Source organism: Galeopterus variegatus, unplaced genomic scaffold, assembly GCF_000696425.1.
Source record: "Galeopterus variegatus unplaced genomic scaffold, G_variegatus-3.0.2 Scaffold9719, whole genome shotgun sequence".
Taxonomy (NCBI): Eukaryota; Metazoa; Chordata; class Mammalia; order Dermoptera; family Cynocephalidae; genus Galeopterus; species Galeopterus variegatus.
Genome location: NW_007735830.1, coordinates 47897 through 72894, shown reverse-complemented (window position 1 = coordinate 72894; position 24998 = coordinate 47897). Strand labels below are relative to the sequence as shown.

At 34.3% G+C, this 24998-nt stretch overlaps 2 protein-coding genes across 3 annotated transcripts in view; one reads left to right on the top strand and one right to left on the bottom strand.

Annotated features, from left to right (window-relative positions):
- Positions 1-1615: 1615 nt before the first annotated feature.
- RARS2 (arginyl-tRNA synthetase 2, mitochondrial) lies at positions 1616-11932 on the top strand (the record flags this gene model as incomplete). The annotated part of the gene is made up of 10 exons (XM_008593836.1): positions 1616-1711; positions 4297-4357; positions 6107-6183; positions 6648-6772; positions 7382-7449; positions 7530-7639; positions 8074-8169; positions 9100-9174; positions 10573-10636; positions 11121-11932. Coding segments are annotated over 10 exons (859 nt in total), but the record flags the coding sequence as incomplete, so codon positions are not given.
- A 932-nt stretch (positions 11933-12864) lies between these two features.
- Positions 12865-24998, bottom strand: part of SLC35A1 (solute carrier family 35 (CMP-sialic acid transporter), member A1) — a 47829-nt gene continuing 35695 nt past the window's right edge. For both annotated transcript variants that reach the window (XM_008593834.1, XM_008593835.1), the window contains 6 exons: positions 22540-22699; positions 22195-22347; positions 18619-18685; positions 16362-16538; positions 15790-15924; positions 12865-13802 (listed from right to left, as the gene is read on the bottom strand). In XM_008593834.1, the coding sequence (XP_008592056.1) occupies positions 13672-13802; positions 15790-15924; positions 16362-16538; positions 18619-18685; positions 22195-22347; positions 22540-22699 (823 nt within the window). In that variant the 3' untranslated portion in view covers positions 12865-13671. The remainder of the gene's footprint in view (positions 13803-15789; positions 15925-16361; positions 16539-18618; positions 18686-22194; positions 22348-22539; positions 22700-24998) is intronic.

Sequence of the window (24998 nt, the reverse complement as noted above, 5' to 3'; positions counted from 1 at the left end):
GCGGCGCACTGTAGCAGTGCGCCACCGGGCCGGCCCCTATTTTTGCTTTTGTTGCCTGTGCTCTTGGGTCATGTCCAAGAAATCTTTGCCAAGACCAATGTCAAGAAGACTTTCCCCCTTTTCTTCTAATAGTTTTAAAGTTTTAGTTCTTACATTTAAGTCTTTAATCCATTTTGAGTTGATTTTTGCATGTAGATATCCTGTTTTCCTAGCACCATTTATTTTATCACCTTGGCACCTTTGTCAAAGATCAGACTGTAAATGTGTAGATTTGTACCTGGGCTCTCTATTCTGTTCCATGTTCTCTGTGTCTGTTTTTGTGACAGTGTGATGCAGTTTTGATTACTTAGTTCTGTAGTAGATTTTGAGATCAGGTAGTACGATGCCTCCAACTTTTTTCTTTTTGTTCATGATTGCTTTGGCTCTTTGGGGTCTTTTGTGGTTCCATATGAATTTTAGGATTTTTTTTTTTTTTTCTGTAAAAAATGTCATAAGAATTTTGTTAGGGATTTCAATGAATCTGTAGATCTCTTTGGATAGTATGTGCCTTTTAACAATATCGGTTCTTCCAATCCATGAACACAGGATATCTTTCCATTTATTTGTGTCTTCAATTTCTTTCATCAACGTTTTACAGTTTCCAGTATACTGATCTTTCACATCCTTGGTTAAATGTATTCCTAAGTATTTTTTATGCTATTGTGAATGGGTTTTCTCTTGATTTATTTTTCTTTTTCTGATTTTTATTAGTGTATGGAAATGCTACTGATGTTTGTATGTTGATTTTGTAACTTGGAACTTTACTAAATGTGTTTATTAGTTCTAACAGAACAGATTTTGTCATCTACAAACAGAGACAGTTTAATTTCTGACTTTTCAATTTGGATGACCTGTATTTCTTTTTCTTGCTTAATTACTTTCTAATTTAGCTTTTAGCTTTCTGTCAGCCTAACAAACAGAGAAATAGTGCCAGTCACAGGAGCCCAGACATCAAAAGCAAATCAGTTGCCTAGGAGAAGTACCTCTTTTCATAGTAGCAAAGTGAAATTTCTCCTGTCATCCTATAAGGAAGACATGGAGAAGGTGGTTAATAATATCTTCAGTAATGTCTTAAGGAAAACTTTCAGATTGTCATATACAGATTTCAATTTTTTGTCAGGCAGGAAAGACAACAACAATATCCTATGATTTTACTACTCAGGGGTACTTTATGGCATGTTAAAAATTAGCCCAATATTGGATGTTATAATAACTAGAATTAGAAGAAGAACCTGTGATATTTCATAGTTAGGCTGCAGTTGCAATCTCATTTTTCAACAGGGTATTTTAAGGATTTTATCTGAATACCTTACTCAGAGCTACAGATTAAAAAAAGATAGGATAACTAAGTATTAATTACATCATACCTACTGTTGTTTTTTTACTCTTAATAGATTCTCAGTCTTATTCCTTCTTGTTCATTTTTCATTGTTGATTACAGCTGGAATTGACACTGGTTATTGCTACTTGGGTGATAAAAATAGCTTCTGTTTGCCAAAGATAAAGTTATAGATATTATACTTTTAATGGTCTTAATTTATTGTGTTACTTAAGAGTTACCCTTTTGCATTTCCAGAAAAGGAACTGCTATAGTGGATCTCTCTGGGAATGGTGACCCCTCCTCAATTTGTACTGTAATGCGAAGTGATGGGACTTCTCTCTATGCAACCAGGTTTGTAGCTTCTGCGAGGGTAAACATTGGACTGTGTATATAACTTCATGTTCTTTTTCCTAGGATTAATACTAAGATAATCCATTTTATCCTCAAAACTGTTACCAAAACCTAGTTACAAGTTCTAAATCTGTTGCTTTCATATTCAAAAAATATTTATTGGGTTTCTATTTATTGCCCATTTCAGTTCTGGAGCTTTAATATCATCAGAAAAGTGACTGAAAAACTGTTTACAGTTAGTTAAACATCACAGAATTTTTACAGCTAAATACATCATTCTATAAACTAAAACTGAGGAACTTTATAATCAACTGTAAGTATTTTACAATTGCACGTTGGCAGGAAATGTATACTAGAAAGTGACTATATTGGCTCAGTGGTGTCCTCATGCCATAAAGACTATCTTACACGCATGTAAATACCAGACCTCATTATGATCGTGTTAACATAGGCTGAGGTAGAAGTATGCCATGTCACTTATATTTTTTTCATCTATCTCCATGACTGACCCCTGTGGGAAAGAGTAGTCTCTGTTCATCAGTAAGAGCTGAGTTTATCAAGCATACTTAGTTATGGGACAAAGTTAATAGGAAGGAGAAGGTAGGACAATAGAAAGACCACACAAGAAACACAACCATACTCAAGCTGACAAAAGGCTGTAGTGTCCCAGGCCAGAATTTTTTATTAGGTCACAAACCACTTTTGTAACTAGTCAAAGTAATGATATTTTATTATTTTTATTAACTACCATCATTTGTTCCAAACAACCTTAAACAACCAATCAAGTCTCTTACTGCCCTGTAGAAAATTCAACTTTTATTTTCTATTTTTTTTTTTTTTTTTATCAATTTAGGTTAGGAAGTGCAATTGAGGTTAGGAAGTGAGAACCTATATATCTAAGATGTACATTCTTTTTCTAGATACAAAAAAATATATAATAGAAAAAAAAAATTTATGCCAGTTTATTATTGCTAGACAGTTTAAATACAGAAACTCTTGAGTAGTGGTTATAAGAAACATCTGTTCAAAATAGAGGTATCATAAAGACTGGTATCTTTACTGGGCTGTCATTGGATCTAGATTTTTCTATATATTTACCATAACACCTGTACTTTTCCTTTTTTCTTTGGAAAAATAATTGTCTTTTTGCCACTGTTGAAATATTTGATTTTTCACCTTGCTATGACATTAGTAGTTTCTGCCCTTATAGTGGGTTCTTTATAGAATACATCTATGTGTGTGGATGTGAGTTAAAGGAGTTGTTATAGCAGACAGAGAAAAGTGCAGGAGATACTGAAAAGAACACATAGGGTAAGGCTGGAGACCTGGGTTTTTGCTCTGACAGCATGACCCTCACTTAACTCTCTGGGCCATGGTTCCTTTGTATAATGAGAGACCTGGACTAAATGATCTGGCATTTCTTCCAGCTTTCAAATTCAGGATCTACAAATTCAGCCTGAACTTTTTCTTATATTCTTCTTTTTTGTTCTTTCATTGAGTCAAAAGGCTTCTCTTTGTTTTGTCTTTGGCTCAGACTGAAAAATATAACATGGGTGTATATCCGTGACATCATTTTTGTGGTAATCTTCTAAACCAATGTTTCTGAACCCTTTTTTATTATAACCCCTCTCAGGAGCCTTTTTAGCCATATTTTTCCTAATTGCCAACCCTCATAAAAATTTAATACCACAAATATACTGTATATCTTTATGTATTATATGCATATCTGTGCTTTATATAGTGAGATTTTATTGCCCCTCAAAAGTCAGGTTTTTCCTCCATTGAGAATGCATGTTCTAAGCAATGTCAGGATCATGAGGTAAGTACTGACATTTTCATTATCTCCAACATTTCAAAAGATTTGGGAATTTTTTCATTCCTCCCAGTACCATGTGCAGTATTGTTAACCAAAAATAGCTTTAATTTTAAACTTCAATATTTTCATAATCCTTGACTTTAAAATGTTATAGTTTATGTATTTTTCATTATTTCCTACCACATGTAAACTTGGCATTTTGTATTTAATCAAAGATAAAAGAAATAAGTGGAATCTTTATCAAAGGATTTTATGGTCTTTTGAAGTGCTTTAGAAGGTACTGCTTCTGACTGACCCACGACTTTGAAAGTCCTTGATAGTACTAATAGAAGAGTAGCTGGAAGATAACTGTTTAGCTACTACATCACCTATTTTTAAATGTGTCCTTTAAGAAAATGTATTGCAGAGAAGTGACAATTAGGTGAGTCTTTTCAGTAGCCACTTAATTAACTAATCATAAATCATTTACCTATAAGACACTTTGCCTGAAGCTATTTTAGTTATTATTACTACTTGTCCTAGAGTTTTTGCTTATTTTTGTTTTTTTATTACTTTCCCCAGAGCTTTTATTATTATTGTTTTTTTCAAACCTATTTTTGTTTTGTATCAGAGTATGGTATTGGGATTATACAAGCGTGGGTGGTATATCCCAGGCTGTAGGATAATATAGGATTTCTTAATTAGAAAAGCCTCATTGCTATTAAATAGGTAAAACAAATTATTACCCAGATCTGCTTGGTAACTCTTCATTTATGGCCATTTTTTTCAGAGATCTCGCAGCTGCTATAGATCGAATGGACAAGTATAATTTTGATACAATGATTTATGTGGTAAGTAATCACAAGAAAGAACAAGAGTTTATGATCCCTACCTCATGAAAATTGCAGAGAAAAAAATTGGATACCATGCTGATAAGCTATGATAAAATTGTTTTGTCAGACTACAGAGAGAATTCAACATTAAGTGTATTGAAGGTGGCAACCTCTATTTAAAACACAAAAATAACCTGAAAATGAAAAAGTACACATTGCTTCATAGTAAAAGAAAATTACTCCAATCAGGAAAACGATTATGTGAAATTAATATGTACGGGTCACTGTAATGCAGTTGTTTTTAAATAACTTCTTATTTTGAAAGAATTTAAGACTCACAACAAGTTTCAAAATAGTATAGTGTTTTTGTGTACCCTTCACCCAGCTTTTCCCAAAGATAATATCACCTCTTGATATCTGCAGGGAAATGGTTCCCGGATCCCTTCAGATAACAAAATCTGCTGATGCTCAAGTCCCTTATATAAAATGGCACAGTGTTTGCATATAATCTACATACATCCTCCCATGTACTTTAAGTCATCTCTAGATTATTTATAATACCTAATACAATATAAATGCTATGTAAGTAGTTATACTGTAATGTTTTTTTAATTTGTATTATTTTTTAATTGTCCTATTTTTTTTCCTGAATATTTTTGATCCACAGTTGGTTGAATCTGTGGATGCAGAACCTGGGCATTTGGGGGACCAATGGTATCTTACATAACCGTAGTACTTTGCCAATGTCAAGAAGTTGACATTGATAAAGACCATATTCAAATTTCATGTTTTACACGCACTCTTGTATGGGTGTGGATATTTGTGTGGGTATGATTTTATGAAATTTTATTACATGTATAAAGTTGTGTAACTATCACCATGTTCAGAACACAGAACTGTTCCATCATGAAACAAACTCTCTGTGGTCAACCACTTAATAATCACACCTTCCCCCGCAGCCCTAACTTTGGCAACCACTGCTCTGTTCTCCATCACAATAATTTTGTCACTTTGAGAATGTTTTATAAATGGAATCATACAGTATATAACCTTTTAAGATTTTTTCACTCAGCGTAGTGAATGCCTTTAGGATCCATCCGAGCTATCGTGTGTCAGTAGTTTGTTCTTTTTGTTGCTGAGTAGTAGTATAGTCTCTTCTTCCCTTTCCTTCCTTTTCATGTGCAACCTCCCTTTCTAATAAGAAAGAAAGTTGCCATCAAACAACTTTTTAGAGCTTAGCTTTGGTCTTTGTGGGGATAAAGGTCATAATAGCTTGAGAGGGAATGAAAAATAGACTATTCAGAAGACTAAAATTCATATTTCTTTCTATTTGGTGGAGTGCTGCAGCTCTTTTTTTCCTCTTTTTTAGAGCACTCAGCTTAGACACTCTTCTAGTAGCATCTTTGTGTTTTTATTTAAAACATATTGATTATGACATTAGTCTGTCAAAACTCAAATATGTTAATTCATGTCCAACCTATTTTTTTAAATTTTTATTATTAGCATATTCATTTTTACAAATCGTGATATTTCTTTATGCCCTTTGCCCGACCTATCACTTCCTAAACCCTCCCTCCCCGCCATCTCTAGTATCCTTAGGTTTGTTTTCTCCTGAAAGTTCAACATATTGTTGTGGTCTTTTCTTTCTTTCCTTCATTCCTTCCTTCTTCCCTCTTTCTCTACCCCCCTCCCTCCCTCCCTGTCTAATCTATTTTTGGGGATTAATTTATCACTGTTCTTCTATTTTAAGTATGTTTTCTTCCCAAGACAGATAAAGGGCAAAAAAAGCATTTTCATCAAGTTTTCCAAATGCTGAAGATCATGGGATATGAATGGGCAGAAAGGTAATGCTTCCATGGTTCTTAATTGTCTGCTCAGGGTCATTAAAGCTTTGTTAGGTCAGCCAAGTTGTAAAATCTACCTAATGGTTAAAGATTTTCATTCAGACTTCAAGTCTTTGTTTCAAGATGTCAGTGTTGAAAAGCAGATAGTGTGCTACTACTGGTTATCTCTATAAAATGAAGCTGTGTGCTTAACATCTTTTTGGCATAGAACAAATCACATCATATTTCATTTTACTAATTTTTTAAATCTCTGCTAAGAGGGTAAAAGTTCTTTTTTCTTTTTTTTAAGATGACTGGTAAGGGGATCTTAACCCTTGAGTTGGTGGTGTCAGCACCATGCTCTCCCAAGTGAGCCATGGGCTGTCCCTTAAAGTTCAAACTACACTGTAAAAGGCTATAATCATATACTTTGATCACCAGCTCTTTTTTAGCTTTCAGTTAACTAAATGCCTACTCTATTTCAGGTGTCAGCATGTGCCCTTTGGAGTAGTGCAGGGAATGAAGACTCGAAGAGGAGATGTTATTTTTCTAGAAGATGTCTTAAATGAGATTCAGTTAAGAATGCTACAAAACATGGCTTCCATTAAGAGTAAATTCACTTTTTTGTTGTTAAAGTCGTAACTTATGTGCCACATTTATGTTTTTCTGGACTTCTGGGCAGTGTGACTTATGACTGTCCCTCCATTGAACTTTCAATAACCTTGTCAAAATAGCACTAATTTGAGGTGCCAGTATTTTTAGATTTGCTGCTCAGGAGTTGTGCATTGCATTAATATGAATTGATATAATCTTCGTCCTCTATTCCCAAAGGACAGCTTTAGTGTCATCATTCCATTGTGCAAGTGGTTGTGTTACAGATTGGATGTAAGTTTCTGTGTTATAAATTGGATATAAGTCACAAATCCTTATGACTTTGTTTAGCCTTTACCTTTGGAAAAATTAGTATAAACTATATCTAATGTCTTTTGAGAGAGATTTGTAAGAAAAATAAATTCTTATTTCTTTCCCTTTAATGTAGGCAGGGGAAATGTCATTATCAAAGGTAAATTAGCCTAAATTAGGAAAGTAAATTGCCCAGTGCGAACTTGTTTGTTCTTAATTGTCATTATATATTTTTAGCAGATTTTTAACTCCACTTTGATCTATGATTCTGGCACAGTGTCATGGAAGTTAAAGATAGCTGCTTTTGTCTTTTCAGCAACTAAAGAACTCGAGAATCCAAAGGAGACTGCAGAGAGGGTCGGGCTGGCAGCACTTGTTATTCAGGTGTGTTAGGACTCCTTCCCATGAGACCCTTTTGTTTGGTACCAGAGCAAATCCTATAACTAATGATTTACTCTTTTCAGGACTTCAAAGGTTTACTCTTATCTGACTATCAGTTCAGCTGGGATCGTGTTTTCCAGAGTCGCGGGGACACAGGAGTCTTCCTACAGTACACACACGCCCGCCTCCATAGGTGAGAAGAGGCTACAGGGAAACATGCCACTCTGTCCTTCCCCAGACTGGGACTTGGCTTTTGTGATTCCAAGACCAAGGGCTCTGTTTTTTGGTATTTTCCAACATTTCCTATTCAAAACTGGTTAAAGTACAGTGGACTTCCAATTGTTTGTATTGAGTTCCCGTGTAAGAACTGCTTTTATGTATATTACTTTATTTAGTTCTCAGAATAACCACGCCAAAGAATATACTGTTACCTCCACTGTACAGACAAAGAAAGAGATTTAGGGGAAATTGAGGTATCAAGTCAAGCAATGTTGGTATCAAAGTCTAGGACTATTAAAAGAAACCAAGACTGTGTATTATGAGGTAATTTTCATCATTTGGAGCTATGTGTCCTTGGATGACTTGTTTAATCCTTTGATGTTTTTAACTTTAAACTTTTGTGAACAGTTTGGAAGAGACTTTCGGATGTGGTTATCTGAATGACTTCAACACTGCTTGTTTACAAGAGCCACAGTCTGTTTCAATTCTCCAGCATCTTCTCAGGTATGAAGGTTTTCTGGTATTATCAGGTCTGCTTTTGTTTAGTGAAATGACTGTTGGCACCACTGGAAGGTGACTGCCTTTTGAGTGCAGATGGAGGGAATGGATTAAGCCAGTGTTCAAGGTCGATCTTTAGGTCTTAAAAATATCGTCACCACTTAATTAGTACAGATGCCTAGCACACCTCTAGCCCATGGTCTGGGAATGTAAAGCCTGATAAAAGCATAACCTTTTAGTTTTGGGAAAGAGCATCTTCTCATCCTCTTTGATAAGCGATGGAAAATCCCTGCCTTTGTGCAGCTTCCTAGAGACTATAAGTCTTCATTCTTCTCTTGGTTTCAGTTCAGAGTCTCAAATACATATATCTATCTGATGCCCCACACTGTACAAGGGACCACACCTGTTAGCTGCCCTGAGCACTGTTGGTGAAGCTAGAGTTATCAGTAGAGATTAGTCTCTAGAAGGGATATGGGTGGTATGAACAAGGAAGTTTCTCTGATTGCCACACAGTGGTCAGTAGTCCTTTCCTGGGATCGGAAAAGTTTACTCACACGTAGCTAATTTGTGAGAAAAAATAAGCCAAGTTGATTTTCTAAGCATTGAGGGTAGACTCTGCCTACTAGTTTATAGATTCTGTTACTGAATACAGATGAAAGCTTTTTACATTCAGTTTAGGAGCCCTGATTTAAGTCTTGCCCAGACTAGGCCTCAAGGATATCAAGATGATTTAGAAAGTCCTTGCCATCAAGGAATTTATAAGAAAGAAAAGTATGCCTTTGCCTTCTAAGGTACACAGGTCTCTGTTCATATCCCTTCTCTTAATGATGTCAAGTCAGTCTTACATCCAAGATCTTTTAACATCTTAATGTCTTAGCTTAGTGTGACATGTGCACAGTCTTCCCCTGCCAGCTGCTCCTGTCATCTTTCTTTCAGGTTTGACGAGGTGCTTTATAGATCATCTCAGGACCTTCAACCCAGGCACATTGTCAGTTACCTTCTAACTCTAAGGTACTTTATAATCTTCCTATTTTCGGGTGTTAATGACATTTGAGGTCTTCTGATCTGACAAAGGACCTTTCTTTTATCTGAAGTTTTCCTATAAACAATTCCCTTGGCCTAAAAATTGATATGCTTTAAGTTACAGGAATTCTTGCTCCATCTTTGCAAATTAGCAGTTACTGTTCATTCATTCATTCAGTGACATAAGGTATAGTCAGTATAGTCTAGTAACTAGGAACCAACTACATATATTGTTTATATCAAAGTGCATATGTGTTATGATAGAGTGAACATAAGAGACAATGTTAGGGCACCCAGCCCAGCCTTGAGGGATCAGAGAAGGTACCTCAGAGGAAAGGAATAGATATTAATCAGGAGAAGCAAGGTGGCTGGGAAGGAGGAGAAGCACAGAGTTGAGCAAGAACATGATACGTTAAAGGTACTACAAGCATAGTCCCGGGAGAAATGAGAAATGAAGCATGTGCAGCCTTTTCTGCATGTACAAAGGCATTTAGACTTCTAGTGGGGTCCGTAAAAGGGTTTTAAACAGAGGCACAGAAAAATCAGTCAGCTAGAAGGTAGACATGGGAGGCAAATCAGTAACACTTTGATAGAAATTTCATGGTAGCTATTTTAAAACTTTAAGTAAGTTGAGTCTGCTCTTATAAAGCAACAGCTGTATCTTCCCATAAAGCTATTTAAGAAAGGAAAATTTGCTTTTACTCAAGATTTACTGAAATCAAAGACTTATTGAGATTGTTTTCTTAATTATACTTTTTTTTACCTTGTCTTCCCCAGATTTAAATAAGGTTTTTTATTTTTTCCTTTAAGTTCCACTTAGACATTTAGAGGTAAAGAAGCCAGAAAGTATTAAGAAATATCCTTCAGTCATAATAAAGAATGTCCTAAGCATCATTTCTCTGGCATATTGTTCTACTTGCTGTCATACCTAAAAAGAAAAGATGCTTTAAAGAAGAGTGGCCAGTGTGCATGTGGAGTGGACTGATAACTAGTCTCTACCCCACCTCCTCACTGTACAGAGGGGAAAGGCCATGCCATGTTATACTTTTAATTTTAAAGGCTGCCTAAATGAGGAAAGACTAATTAGTGGAAAGGAATCCCCTATTATTTGTAAAATTAACAATGAAATCGTAATCTGAAGAACTTGCCACCTGGTAGTAGTAGAACCAGGACCAAAATCTGAAGCTTGAGTTTGTTGTGTTTTACATTGTTCATTGTAGAAAAGCAATGAATTCCAGTCTCAACTTTGCAATTTTAGATATATCTTTTAATGGTTCTAGTCTTTGGTTTGTTTATTTTTAAGTTGAGGGAGTAAAATTAGATATCAAGGTCATATGTTATAACAGGAAATTGGTCCTCCACATGATTTCTCTCTTCCAATTTCAGTCATCTTGCAGCTGTGGCACACAAAACGCTGCAAATAAAAGATAGTCCTCCTGAAGTGGCTGGGGTATGTTATGTTGAATGTTTTCTGTATGATTCCTAGCATCCTCAGACTAATATTACTAAGTCAGTCTTGTACAGTCTTGTAAAATTTTCTAAAATAGCACTCTGTTCAGCTATAGCAATGAACTTACTGAGTCAGGTGATATTACAATTGGGCTATAACAATCAATGTTTATGTACTTCTCAACATAGTAGACTATGGAACACATTTTCCTACATCGTGTTGTAGTGATAAGTTCCCCTATCTGAAGCCTTACCATATGATGATACTGTCACTTCTACTCCACGACTCCTTGTGTACCAGTCTTACTGTAAGAGACACTAGGAATTTATCTTCACTTGCTTATAGTAAACTCTAGGGCACTTTTGAGATATTGTTCCTATTTTAAATTAGAAGAAAGTTAGAATTACTTTTAAAACCATTCTCACTTATTTGCTTACAGATAGTCTATTATTGAAATTTAATCATTGTTTGATTTATCTTATAGGCCAGACTTCATCTTTTCAAAGCTGTCCGTTCTGTCCTAGCCAATGGAATGAAACTTCTTGGAATAACACCTGTATGTAGAATGTAATTTCTAATTAAAATGGCTTTTTAAATGCTAAATGAATTCTAGTTATCTATGCTTAGATGCTTTGCTATTCAGAATAATAGGATTTAAACTATTATTCTGTGTTAGCATCGATATTTTAAGTGTAAGTGACTTACAAACTTTTTCAGTCCTTATCCTTAAGAAAAAAATCATCTGAGTTCCCTCATGGTCAGTAGGTACTTAGTCATTTGTAAAACTAAGATAAGTCTTTTTAAACTCAAAGCATTGTGGTCTAATGGGAGTAAAGGATTAAAGTTTAAATTCTGACTTGAAGTTTCTTACAGTGTGATTCTTCCAGAAACTATTCTTAGAACTGAGATGACCTAATGTTTTTATCAAATAGAATAATTGGTGAGGAAAAAAAATCTCGATTTTCTTATAATTGTGGCTAGTTCCGAATATAGAGAGATCAGAAATAAGCATCTTTTTGCCAGTATAGCTGACAACTACTCCCAGAGAGAACAGACCTCATGCTTACCTTTTAGTTGATAAATATGAGGGTACTTCTGAACTTTCATAGAATGATTCATATCTTTTAATTCTATTTTTCCACAACCTTTTTGAAGTACCCTCATACATGTTAACTCCTACTATGTGAACTCAGCACTGAAAAACCTTTGTATAGCAAGGAATTACTTGTACAGACATTGTATTAGGATCTTTCTGTAAAATGTAGTCCATTAATTAAACCATAATTTGAAATGGAATTTCTTTAACACTTTCCTTCATATAGCTGCATATTTTGTGTGACTTGATTAGATAACATGAGCATGGCTTAGGTAAAATAAGTAGGAAGTATATATGTTTGATCTGTATGGCCATCCTCATCTGCCAGCATTTCCATTCAGAGCTGCTATAATTTATTCCTAACGTTGCTAACAGAAGTCTGACGAATACCAATGACAATCTATTTTTAAAGAGAAGCAAGTCAGTTAGCATGAACCAAAGCTTCTCTAGTTAGAAGGAAAATAGTTTCATATTGATAAGTATGGCTTACCTTCTTAGTCCTAGAAATGACTCATCTACGTAGTCTCAATTTTAAGTGAATTATCTTCCACAGTGCTAATTTTCTACTTAAAGTAGGGTTAAAATTTACTTAGCACAAACCAGCCATGCAATAAAAATGAACAGTGGGGGGAGGCTGGCCCATTACCTCACTTGGTTAGTGTGTGGTTCTGATAACACCAAGGTCACTGGTTCAGATCCCCATACTGGCCAGCCAAAAAATAAAATAAAATAAAATAAAAATGTACAATAGGAACATGTTTTACATGTCCAATATCCCTTTCCACTTCTTTGGAGAAACTTTCCCCTTCTAAGATCAGTAGTAGCCTCCGGAGAATTTGAATCTTGAGTGAAATACAGGAATAGTAATGGTTAGAGCCAGGTCTTTAAAAGCAGATTGCTGAAAAGACTGTTGATTAATTCCTGCAACCTACAGCCCTATATCGCCGATTGACATACTTCTTATAAATTCCTTTTTTGCTTAAAGCTTGCCAGAGTTGGTTTATAGCTATTATTTGCAACCAAAGAACCTTAACTGATACAATCCCACATATAGAAAATAAAAAAATTTCTTTTGTTTGTTTTTGCATTATCTTAATAGTCATATCTATAAGAAAAATGTGGTTAAACAGAATTCATGTAAATAAATTAAGTTTATTGCTGAATTTCCCCATTAACATTATAGAAATTTTTTTTTAAAAAACACTGAAGTTTCACAAATTATTGAGAGCCCAACAGTTTAAACATACTTCATAAAAAAAAGTACAAAAGTGACATTAGAAATTTTTTTGAAGAAAAGTATATCATCTAACAGCAAAGAAATATGAATAAGACAATAAATGGCACAAATACAGCACTAAAGGAGTACTCAGTCACCATCCAGAAACCACTGAATTATGAAATAGATTCAGTTTGAGAAGTTACACATTCAGTTTGTTTCTGAACTAGCCCATCTTGTTTCTGCCTCTCTTTTGTAAGAAAAGAGCTAGGTCTCTACTGCTGCTGAGACAAAATGCTCATATGAATTGGAGAATAAGGCAGGGTCGTCCTTGTCCCCAGGAATCTGACCAAGAGGACAGTTAGTACAGAAATGGCTTTGGCACTTTAACCCTTAAACATTGTCCCAAACCTTATTACTTGAATACTGTAGCCCGATGTGATTTTTTTTTTTTTAAACACCATATCTTCTCCATACTTTTTATGTACAATAGATATATATAAAATAATAAAATTCCTTCATTCTAAAACAATACAGCTTGATCCCAAACAGGTCCACATTAAATCTCTATATTAGCAACTCACTCAGATAGCCTTCTTAATTCATATACCATACAGTTATTTTGTTGTTTTTGTTTGTTTAAGATACCTTTTGGGATTAACTTAAGGCTCTAGATTAATGCAAATAGTTTAGTCTTAGTAGGTATCTGTCTTGAGGCTGAAATCACACACCAGTGACTCCTCTCTCTTTTGAAGCTATTTCTCCTTGTTGGATGGATGTAGTGTCTTGTCTAGGTAATCCATAGAGATATATGGAAACACATACGAGAAGGGTACCCAAAGCAAAGGTGAGTGCTGAAAAGAAAAAAAAGCTCGATCTGTATTTGTGTCTCTAAAACTCTATAACAGTGATGAATTTAAAATTTTGAAAACTTTTAGTTGTGGGTTTTTCACCATCATATCATATGGGAAATAAAACTAAATGTTCTATTTTTATCGTGGTAAGGTTTAGAAAGGTCATCCATTTTAGGAAAAAAAAAAAAAAAATCAAGGGCGTGTCAATCATTGACTATATACTTTTCAAGAACACAAGTATGCCTGTCTTGGACCACTCTGACAAGGAATATACTAACTTCCCTATAAAATGCCTAACTTTAAAAGAAATATACAAGTATAAAATATAAATATATATAAACACAAAAGAAAATGCAGCAGGGTATAGCTTTTTCATGATACCAGAAACCTGTGAAAGTATAAAGTAAAAGACAGGCAAAATTCAAAGAATTAGGTGATCTATTATTCAAACAATTGAAGATTTCTTAATAGGAGATGAGGTGGTGATTTACTAAATCAAATTACATTTCTTGGTAGCCTTGCCTTTCTTTTATCTTAATCCTAAAAATCAGGTACAAGTAATTGAATTACAATTTGTGCAAACTTAACAAGTAGGTATCATATCAAGCTATGACATTAGTTCACCCCTAACTAGAAAAGACCAACTGGTGGGGGGGGAGGTAGGACATAACTTAAATCTAAATAGTTAACTGAAAGATTGCTAAGACATTCTAATTAATTTCCTTGACCATCAATAAGACAGAACATAGGTCAAAAGCATATTGTATAATACTGGGAGAAAAGGCTTAAGGATTTTGCTGAACATAAGGATGGATCAGAACTACAATTAAAAGTTCACCCAAATCAGGTTAAAAAAAAAAAAATCTAAGAGAGGGCCTATAAACACCTGATGCAAAAATGGTAAGTGGTGAGCCTTAAACAAATTATTTACTATGTGCTAGACACTACTCTAAGCACATCACCTGAAATCAGCCCTCGGAGATAGGTAATATTATTCCCATTTTACAGATAAAGAAATGGAGACACAGGTTACATAACTTTCCCAACATTGCACAACTAATAAATGGTACAGGCAAGATTTGAACCACACTATAAAATGATTTTTTAGGATTTCTGCAACATTCCTCTATTTCTATTTATAACAGAAGTCAATTTTAAAATGAAATGTAAATATAAGCCAAGTCTGTTTCTTTTATTTAATGTAGATATCTGACATTTTCCTCGTGCATTAGTTTCTGGTACAATAACTCATCAGTAAAGGAAATGATTATTACAGTATAAAAGCACCCTGAAATCTTAAGTCAATATCACTGCTTAAATATTTCAGAAGACATCTTAATGCTGGATGTGAGAGCTAGGGAAAATGATATTAGAAGAACTAGCATAGCAGTGGTTCCAGAATGCCAGCTATAGTAATGAATTTTGTATTAATTACATATTTAATGAAACAACAATATCTTTATAAAAGGGATTAGAAAATCTAGATTTGAATTGTATTTTCAAAACCAATTCACACCCAAGTCTGAAACAGTTAGGAAGGTACAAACCCGGGGGGGGGGAATGAAAGACATTTTCTGCTTTCCTCAAAATAAGCCTAGATAATTTAATTCCACTGCTGAAAGTAATCATTTCTTAAAGTCCTGTGTTTATTTCCTTGAATACCTAATCATACTATATTCACCCTGAATCATTAACAAACAGGGAGGCCTTGACTTCAAAAAAGCTCTTTTTAGCAAATGAGTAGCCCCCTCACTTTCATATAGAATTCTAGTACCCCTCCACCTAAGCTCTGGGACCATTTAAACAACACAAGTACTGCTTAGCCACATTCTACACAATTATGAACTGCTGCACCTGTAAATAAATAGTAATAAAACTAGGAATTTTTTTAAACACTATGGCCAACTGCCATTTTTAATGAGATAAAATGAATCATGGAAGTGAGAGGCTCTTCCATGTCAATGACTTAATACAAACTGAGACATACTTATCTGTAATCCAAACAGCATCACTGACGCAATGGTAGAAAGGACAATGGCTGCTGCTGCAGAAAAACCTTTCATGATGTTGTCAGTGTACTTGACCACAACAGAAGTGTAAAGGCCTCCAACACTTGCAAGAACTTGTATACAGAAAGAAATAAAATTTTAACATACAAATAAATGAAACATGCCATAGTGGTGAGGCAATTTTCATCCCCAGAGATGCCATACTAATTTACCTAGGAAAAAGAAAATACTGTTTTCCTTAGAAGCAGTTATCTGAGAGAGTATGTACAAAATCGAGTCACAGTTCCTACAAAACACTGTTTTTCAGATGCCCAAAAGGCTATGTGGTTTACTACAAAATTGTACACATTTATTGCTAACACATTAGACCCTTTTGATTGTGAAACTAAAATTGCTTTGGGATAGCAATGTCACAGAAGTAAGTCAATAAAACCAAAATTACATTTTCAAACTAGTATTCTCAGTATCAAAGGAATAATTTCAAAATGTTATAAAGGCTTAAAATGGACATCTAACTTAAGAAAGAGAAAAATGGATCCTGGATACTTACAGATGACAAACCAGACATAATATGTGTAACCATAGAAGAATCCTTTTTCTTTAATTTCAACTCCATCTGACAAGTAGACGCCAACTAATGTCACAACAATCCCAGATAGATACATTTGAATGTTTCTCACCCAGAGGGAGGTATCTGAACTCTTCAAAACTTTTTCGAAATATACTCCTGAAAGAAAGAAAATTAGACATGCAAATGTTAAATAAAAGTATTATTATAAATTAATTAAAGGTATTATTATTATTAATTAATTAAAAAGTCTTTCATTTAGAACAGTACCCTGGAGATATATAAAATATATGATTTGGGGAACAGATATAGTTTATTTAGTTAAATGTACGTTTGTTATGTAGGTTGTAACAAATGGCATACTAAACGTTACCAATTTATATTTTTATAGATCATATTGATTAATAATAACTAAGAGGAAGTTTGTAAGTTAAGTTTAATAGGAGACTGTTAAATTATTGTTAAGAACAGTTTCTGCCTTTATTATAACAGTAAGATAGATCACAAAAGCTCTCTGTATTACTTAATGCCAATAAAAGACATGCTTTGGTCAGCTGAAAACTATACTATTAGAGTGAATTATCTTAATCATACCCCTGTAATATCTCCTACTAATGCATACTCCCAGCTTTGCAAAATAACCTATATAATCACCACTTGGAATTTTTATAGAGTAACAAAACCAAATGAAATTTAAATAGAACTTGCTGAACAAAACCATTTTCCTTTAAAGCTGGGTTCCATAAACTAAGTTCATAAACAATGTCAGAAGGACCATGAATTCCCTAACTAGATAATAAGTTAGTTTGTATGTGCATTCTTCTGGGGTTTAGGGTCCATAGACTTTTTCAGATTTTTCATACCCCTCCTCCCCAGAAAAGTCACATACCACTGCTATATGTTTATACTTAAAATGAATGCATGTTCAACAAGGACATAAAAATGTTAGAAAAACCATGTCAGACACTTAGGAATTAACACTAAAGTAGTCATCAACTAAAAAGTCTAATGAAAAACAAGATTGTTTTTGATTAACCTATGTTGGAAAGAGCCAGAGAATGGGAACAAACATAAAATAGCTATGCTTATTTCCACCTTTGATTTTATCATCTGGGAAAACCATTTAACTGTTCAGTGCTCAGTTACTCTAAACATAAAGAGGGATATTAAACCTCACTTCCATTTCCTTAATTGTGTACTGAGAGGCTGAACTAAATAACAGTGTTGGACATAAACATTTAATCGTTCAAAAATACTGCTGAAAACCAAATAGTATATTATTTCTTGGATAACTCAATTATTCTTCCTAATTTGTTGTTTCCTAAAAGTTTAGCATGCTACTATTATTAAGTATATTCCTAAATTTAGATTTTCCCCCCTCTTAGAAAGCATCTTATTTACTTCCATATTTTACTCCCATACCCAGACTGCTTTCCTACTCAAAAATAAAAGAGTCCTAACTCTTGAACTGGGCAAAAATAAAGATAAATGAGAAAGACATAAGCTATTACTAATATACTCATTAATAAAAAGAACTTTAAGTTTTATCTCTGCTGTAACTATTTCTAAAACACATTTTCTTTCTTATGTTTCACTTAACATTCATACTTTATCTTTTCTTGATTCATTGGAGGACTGGTTGTCCCTACACAAAAGACTCCCGACTTCCATGGTTTTTTTTTGATGTTAGTGATTTTGTGTTCTCTTCCCTCCCTTTTTGGCTGTTACTTTATATATTATGTTTTCTAAGGTACTCTCCTCCTACTCACCTCCTCTTCCTACTCCATACCTCCAAACCTGTTTAAGCAGAGGAAGAACTTAAGGTTACCGGGAAAAACAGATAATGAGTTGGTAACGTTAACAACTAAAGCTGTAGAATCTAGCTTGAGTATAGTGCCAGTTCCCAGAAAGTGAAAAGATGTGGTTAAGTTTTCTGAAGGCTGATTTTCTCTGGTTTTCAGAGGTCTTTTTTCACTTACTTTTGGGTTCTTGTCTTGACTGAAGTATATTCTTAGATAACTGCAAATATGAATAAGGACTGAGGTCTGAACTGAGTTAAACAATGCCACACATTTACTGGAAAAACAGCTGACACAAAACTAACTATAAGTAAAGAAGATAAAGCTTTAATAGGAATAAAATTGTTATCATAAAGCAAGATAAAGTAGAGATCTATATTTAAAGTTTGATGTTTTCAAAAAATGTGACAAGAGAATAAAATGATGCTTTTATGATTTACCTGCAAATCCTGAGCACAATACAGCAATAGCTATAGCACCAAACCCTAATAATGGATTCTGTTCCACCTGCAATATTAATTTTTTAAAAGTTATTTTTAGTGACTAATAAATAGAATTCATTCGAGTCCAAATGAGTTCAAAATCTGTTAATAGTTCTACTAAGTTCCATATCAGATATAGCTGTTCTACAGCATAAGACAGGAACAAACAAAACAGAAAGACCATTCCAGATATTAACCAGAACACTTAAGTTAAAAATGTGTCCCTCAAATCATAGCCATAGTATATGTTTAACATGACATGTGTACCTCCTGTTTCCTAATAACAATAAGTACTCTAGCATAGAGTTTTGCATGGTCAGCCTGCTTCTTAATTTTAATTTCTGCCACCACCCTTACCAATCCTTTATAGCATCAGTCCTGGAAATGGTAACAATTTAACTTATTTATGCCCTATCACCTGCAGGATGAAGTGCTGGCTTTTAAGACTCCCCACTTTATTGAACTTTTATCAAATATTTATAGTATATATTTTGTGTACCAGATACGCTGTTACTAAATGGATAAACAAGATGATATACAGCTCTTGTTCTTAAACAATTTCATGTATAGGAGAGATTGACAAGTATATATAATCATAATACTGTGAGACAAGTGCTTCAATTTTATTTCTTCTTTCTTCCCTAAACTAACCCTCAAGAGCTTTCATCAGTCTTTCCTGAGAGATAAATACTATCTCAATAGTACTGCTGAAATTAGAGGGTAGAGACTCATAACTGTAATATGACAAGGAAGTATATACCTTGTTCAAAATAAATAAACCTGATATAAGGAAAGTACTACATTATGGTGAGTACCTGAGAGAGAAGGCTTGGTCTAAAATTTTTGCATGAAGATAAAGGGAAAAACAGAAGATATTACAGACCAGTGGTTCTCAAAATATGGACCACCAGCAGCAACAGCATTACCTCAGAATTTGTTAGAAATGAAAATTGTCAGGCCTATCCCATACCTACTGAATCATAACTATTGGAATGGGCCCAGCAATCTGTTTTCACTAACCTTCCCGTTGATTCTTATGTACGCTAAAGATTGAGAACCACTGCTATAGACTATAGTTGATCAATATGGATGCTTTCCTAATACAGATTACAAGCCTGGCATAGATATGAGGGATTTAAAAAATCACAGTGTGAGATTTCATTTATCCAAACATCTGCTGAGAAGTTCAAACATCTAAAAATAGTGTCTGAAAAATTCTTAATTTGCTTTCCTAACAGTTCAGTCTCTCTTCTGTTAGGAAAAACAGTGATGGAAACTGCTTCTTTAGACTTAATTCTGACTGGTAAACTTCTGGGTGATGAAGTGGACATGATGGAAACTGTGGAAGAAATCAACCATGTCATCTTAGCATGACTAATAGCCAAACAGCATGGTTAAAACACATATACCCCAATCTTAAATAAATCATAACTCAAAAATATAAAACTTCAAGTTAGAATTCCATAGCTAATGGGAAGACAGTACAAGAGGGATTAGATGTTCTGAACAATGAGGTTCTGATGAACAGTAAAAAAGAATACATTAAAAAAAATACATAAATATATCAGCATGACTAACTGAGGGCATCTTCACTCAATTCTGATTTCACAGGAACAAAACTGAGGTGCACATCACCAAGAGGAATCTAACTAGAAATTTAAGAATAGTATCAAGAAATTGAAAACTCAGAATAAGCTGAGGCTTGCAAAAATACTTTAAAACATTAAAGAAGGCTTTTAGAAGTATTTAGGAAGAGTATGTTTCTTTTTTTTTTTTTTTTTCATGACCGGCAACGGATCGCAACCCTCAGTGTCGCGCCCGTACCGGACCGGGACCGACAACGGGATCGCAACCCTCGGTGTTGCTCCTGCACCTCGCTCAGCCAGTGAGCCCCGGTCTGTACGTGGGATCCGAACCCTCGGCGGGAGCGCCACCACGCTTCCCAAGCGGCGCACTGTAGCAGTGCGCCACTGGGCCGGCCCCGGAAGAGTATGTTTCTTGAGCTAGATAATGTACTGTTAGATGTCAAGAAAATATAGTTAACCAAGTCTAGTTTCCGTTTTCTCTTTGATAAATAATTTTTATATAATAAACATTTAAAGGGAACTGAAGTCTAAGACATCTGGTTTGCTATTATAAGAATACCTAGCTAAATAAAAAAAATTCCAAAGTCTCACTACCAAGAAAAGTTACTGAGTTAGTATATATAAAACACTTAGAATAATGCTAGTATTTAAAGCTATGTAAGTGATTATAGCTGTTATTGTTATATTGATTATCAGCAAAATGTTAGACTTATAGATGACTTGAAGAACTTAAAAAGTTTAATGGACATCAATGGAAAATAGGGTGGTTTCCCTAAGAGTGAAACACATCCCATTTCCGTACTCAAAGGATTCCTAGTGTAAGTGGGGGGTAATGTTTGGCAAGAAATTTGATAAATTTGTGTAATATCTTTGTGGACAAGGCAGAAATGCAGTGAGGATAACAGTATAATCTATTCATAACTAAGTGAATGCTCATAAAGAAAAATGCTACTTAATAGAACAAAATCAAGCTAGACTAGCAACCAGCACCAACCTGGAATGTCACCAAGAATATAAGCATAATTCCACATCATCTGAAGATAATAAATATTAAACTAAAACTCATTTTCTGAAAACAAAAATTTCTCCACCAAGCTAGAGAGTAATTACTAGAAAGGAACAGACTTCTTACTTTCAAAAGCTCTCTGTACATTCTGTTTCCTTCTATTCCTAGGAGAACCATGGTCCATTTGCTAAAAGTTGAAGAGAGTATTTGGTTGTAGAGGGAAACCCCTGACCTTCAGAAAGCCATTCACTAGAGTTCCACTTCCTACTTCTCTTTGGGGAAAGAACTGATTGAGGCATATAATGTTTAAAAAAAAAAAAAAAAAAATCAGTTATGTACCTTAACATTAGCTCTTAAAAGCTAAAAGATGGGCATGCTTTGCCCCATTTTCATTATCAATTATCAGTAAGATAATGATATCCCTATTATTGGCAGTTACCCAATAACAGTTATTCCCTGTTAACCCCATTTTTGGCAGTGGGAATATATGCAAAAGGTTAAGAGACTGAGTTGAGGGAGAAGATGAAAACTAGATGGAGAAAATCTTGCCCAGTGTTTCTGAGAAGATGTCTAAAAGAGGTCTAGAAGTTCTGAGCATATACACTGTGTGGAAATTGGCACAATTTTAGTCATGAGTTAGATATTAACTGTGTAACTTTGGACATGTTACTTCACCTCTTTGCACTTCAGTTTTGTCATCCATTAAGTGATAGGGGTGGAATATATTACATCTAAGGTATCTTCCATATCTAATATATTTTATGCATAACCTCCTCTAAGAAATAGACAGCCATTAAGTATTATTATGTTAAGGGGAAAAAGCCTATTAAGCAAAGGTTATTTTAAATCAAAGAAATGTAATCATGCTGCATTCATCAGTGTGACTGTCTATAAAACAGGGAAGTTTCCTATTTTAGTTATAGTATGCATTTTGTTTCTCACCACAACTTTTGTAGCTTCGGCTGGTTTCCACTGTACAAGTGTGACTCCACCACACAGCATAAAAACTGAAATCCACTGTAATTTGCTGAGTGTCCGGTTTAACATTAAAACAGTACATAAAGCAGTGCAGGGAATCTTCAATTGGTAGGTCACCTAGAAACAAAACAATTAATTTAAAAATTCAGTTAATATTAGTCTTTGACACAAATATGTTATTTCTGGTATCATTAATAGAATTATTGAGAATAAATATTTAATAATGTGGTAAACAGTTAATAAAAATCTTTTCACTATAAAAACACTTTTTAAGATTCCGTGCTTTTCATTATCATTAACTCCACTTACCTGGTACACTGCTGCATCCAGATTGCTAAGGGCTAGGAATGCCATGTTGTTCTGAACAGCATACACTAATGATGGCACACTTAACTTCATCAGTTCCTTGGGGCTCCCCAAGATATTTTCTCTTAAATGTGCCTTGAATCTACCCAGACTACCAGTTTCTCTTTGAAAACAAAAGGGGGAGAAGGGAGGGTGGGAAGGAAGAAAATTAAAGAGCACTCTTTTAATCAGATTCCTTCATACACAGGATAGCTATATTGTGTTACCCATTAATGTAATTTAGCAAACTTTTTTTTTATAATTGCCAACTAATTTTAGATTTATTAAAAGAGACATATCAGTGACATATCCCTGTAATAAATAAATAAATAAATAAATAGTTCTATTTATGAAAATATGACAACTAGGTTTACCACCATTAACCTCTGGTCAAAGCTCCAGGAGTTTTTGAGTATATTAAATAATGAGATATCAGAAAACAAGAATTACTGAAATTACGTATAAAACATTAATCCCCTGCCACTTATTGCATCAAGCTTACCCTGATTAATTTTTAATCAGGTTGCATATCCATTTTTAAAGTTTTTTTAATTACAATAGATTTAAGTTGCAAACAAAAGAAAAAGGCTCTGGTAGTTATGGAAGTTACTTTGGTTTGGAATCGAGTGATTCAGGTCAATATTATTTGTAATGAATTCAGTGCTTATGAAATATGGTAGACAAATTTTTAACTTACATAAGCATATTCTCATAAAACTTAGGTCATATCTGTATAATTCTGTAGGAAGTCTGGATAATTTACTAATCCCAACAAAAGTAAACTTCATCTGTTGTGTATATAAAATTTACTACTTGACTGCATTTTGGTTATGCATGCTCTTAACTATTCTTATTTTTGCTCAGGAGGAACTAGCTAATCTGGCTCACATTTCCTCTACTGTAAATCAGCTCATTTATTTCCTGAAAAGTCAAACAATGTTTTATAATAAGCATCAATACCCCCAAAATGGTCCTAACTAGAACTCACAATACCCTCAAAAGGACCATAATACTTTGGTGGTGACATAGCTCTATTTCAACTGAAAGTTTATGATCACAATGAGCCTCTATATTTTTCGTTAACACATTAGAATCAACAGTCGTGAATTGAATTTTTTATATTTAAATACTAAAAAAATAATTACCTAAGTTCTGAGGGGGAGCTGAAGTCCATGTCAAATTGACTACCTATGCCCATCTATTCTCTGTAGAGAATTCCACCCCCAAGAAAATGTTTAATTAAGACAGGAAATTAGGCCTATACAACAGAAACAAAAGACTTCCTTCTTAGTTACAGATCTTTTTCTGTTGCCAAATTCAAGACCCTCCACACCACAATGCTAAGTCTATATGCTGAAAAGTCTATATGGTGATAGACTACAAACTCTATCAAAAGAGGGAAAGAATACCAAAAATGATCACTGAAAAATCTATGCAGTAGAGTTTTCCAGGTATCTGAAGACTGGCCTTTTAAAAGTCTTTTAACTACTTCTTAATACAAATCTAAAATATCCTATATTTTTTTCTGACATAGTAAATTTCTCAAGATGGTTTTCCCCTCAATTATAAAATTATAGAAAAGAATTAAAAAGAGAGATTAAAATAAAGAAGAATCACAGGAGTCCAACCCAAAGAGCTAGCTTAACAATGTGATGTGAGCCTTTTCATTATTAACATAATTATCACTAGTCAGTGTCATATGATAGCATATTTTACCTTACAGATTGTGTGACATGCAAGATACTGCTTTCACTGTGCTGTTATTCATAGTGCCTTCTAAAAATGCTGACTTATACATCAACGTATCTTTAGGGTGACTCCCTAAAGAAACTACTGAGAGGTACCTGTTGTACCCACACTCCTTCCATATCCACTTATCTTCCAACTAAGATTCTTCAAGCTAAACCCTCACAGGCTACGGTATAACGTCTATTTATCCTTTCCCTAATCCCAAGCTATAGGCAATGCCATTTTACTTCCACCCCGTAGATTATAAACCTTCATTGGCATCAAATGACTTTTTCAGCTATCCAGAGAACAAAATCGGTCTCTTTGCCCTGTCAGAATATGAGCTTCTTAAGGATTCCAGTTGCTGCTTCAACTAACCACCATGCCTGCACCAATAACCAAGATTGCTGTGGGCCATTTTCTCCCCATCACTTTTCTTCTTTTCTGTCTCTTCTCCTTCACTTTTCAGTCTTGACATAAAAAGAAGGACTGATGAATCTGATCAACAGCCAAGCTGAGTACAATGTGGCAAACCAGTAAGTACACAGTAGTACACTGTGTCAGATTAACAAGTCTTTGTCTCTTTTGGCCATATCCTTTTTGTAGGATGCTTAGGAGCTATTTTTTCACTGCCAGGAAGTCTTAGGTATCTTTTGCTAGTTTCTTCTCTAATGCAGATATTAGAGAAGCCAAGT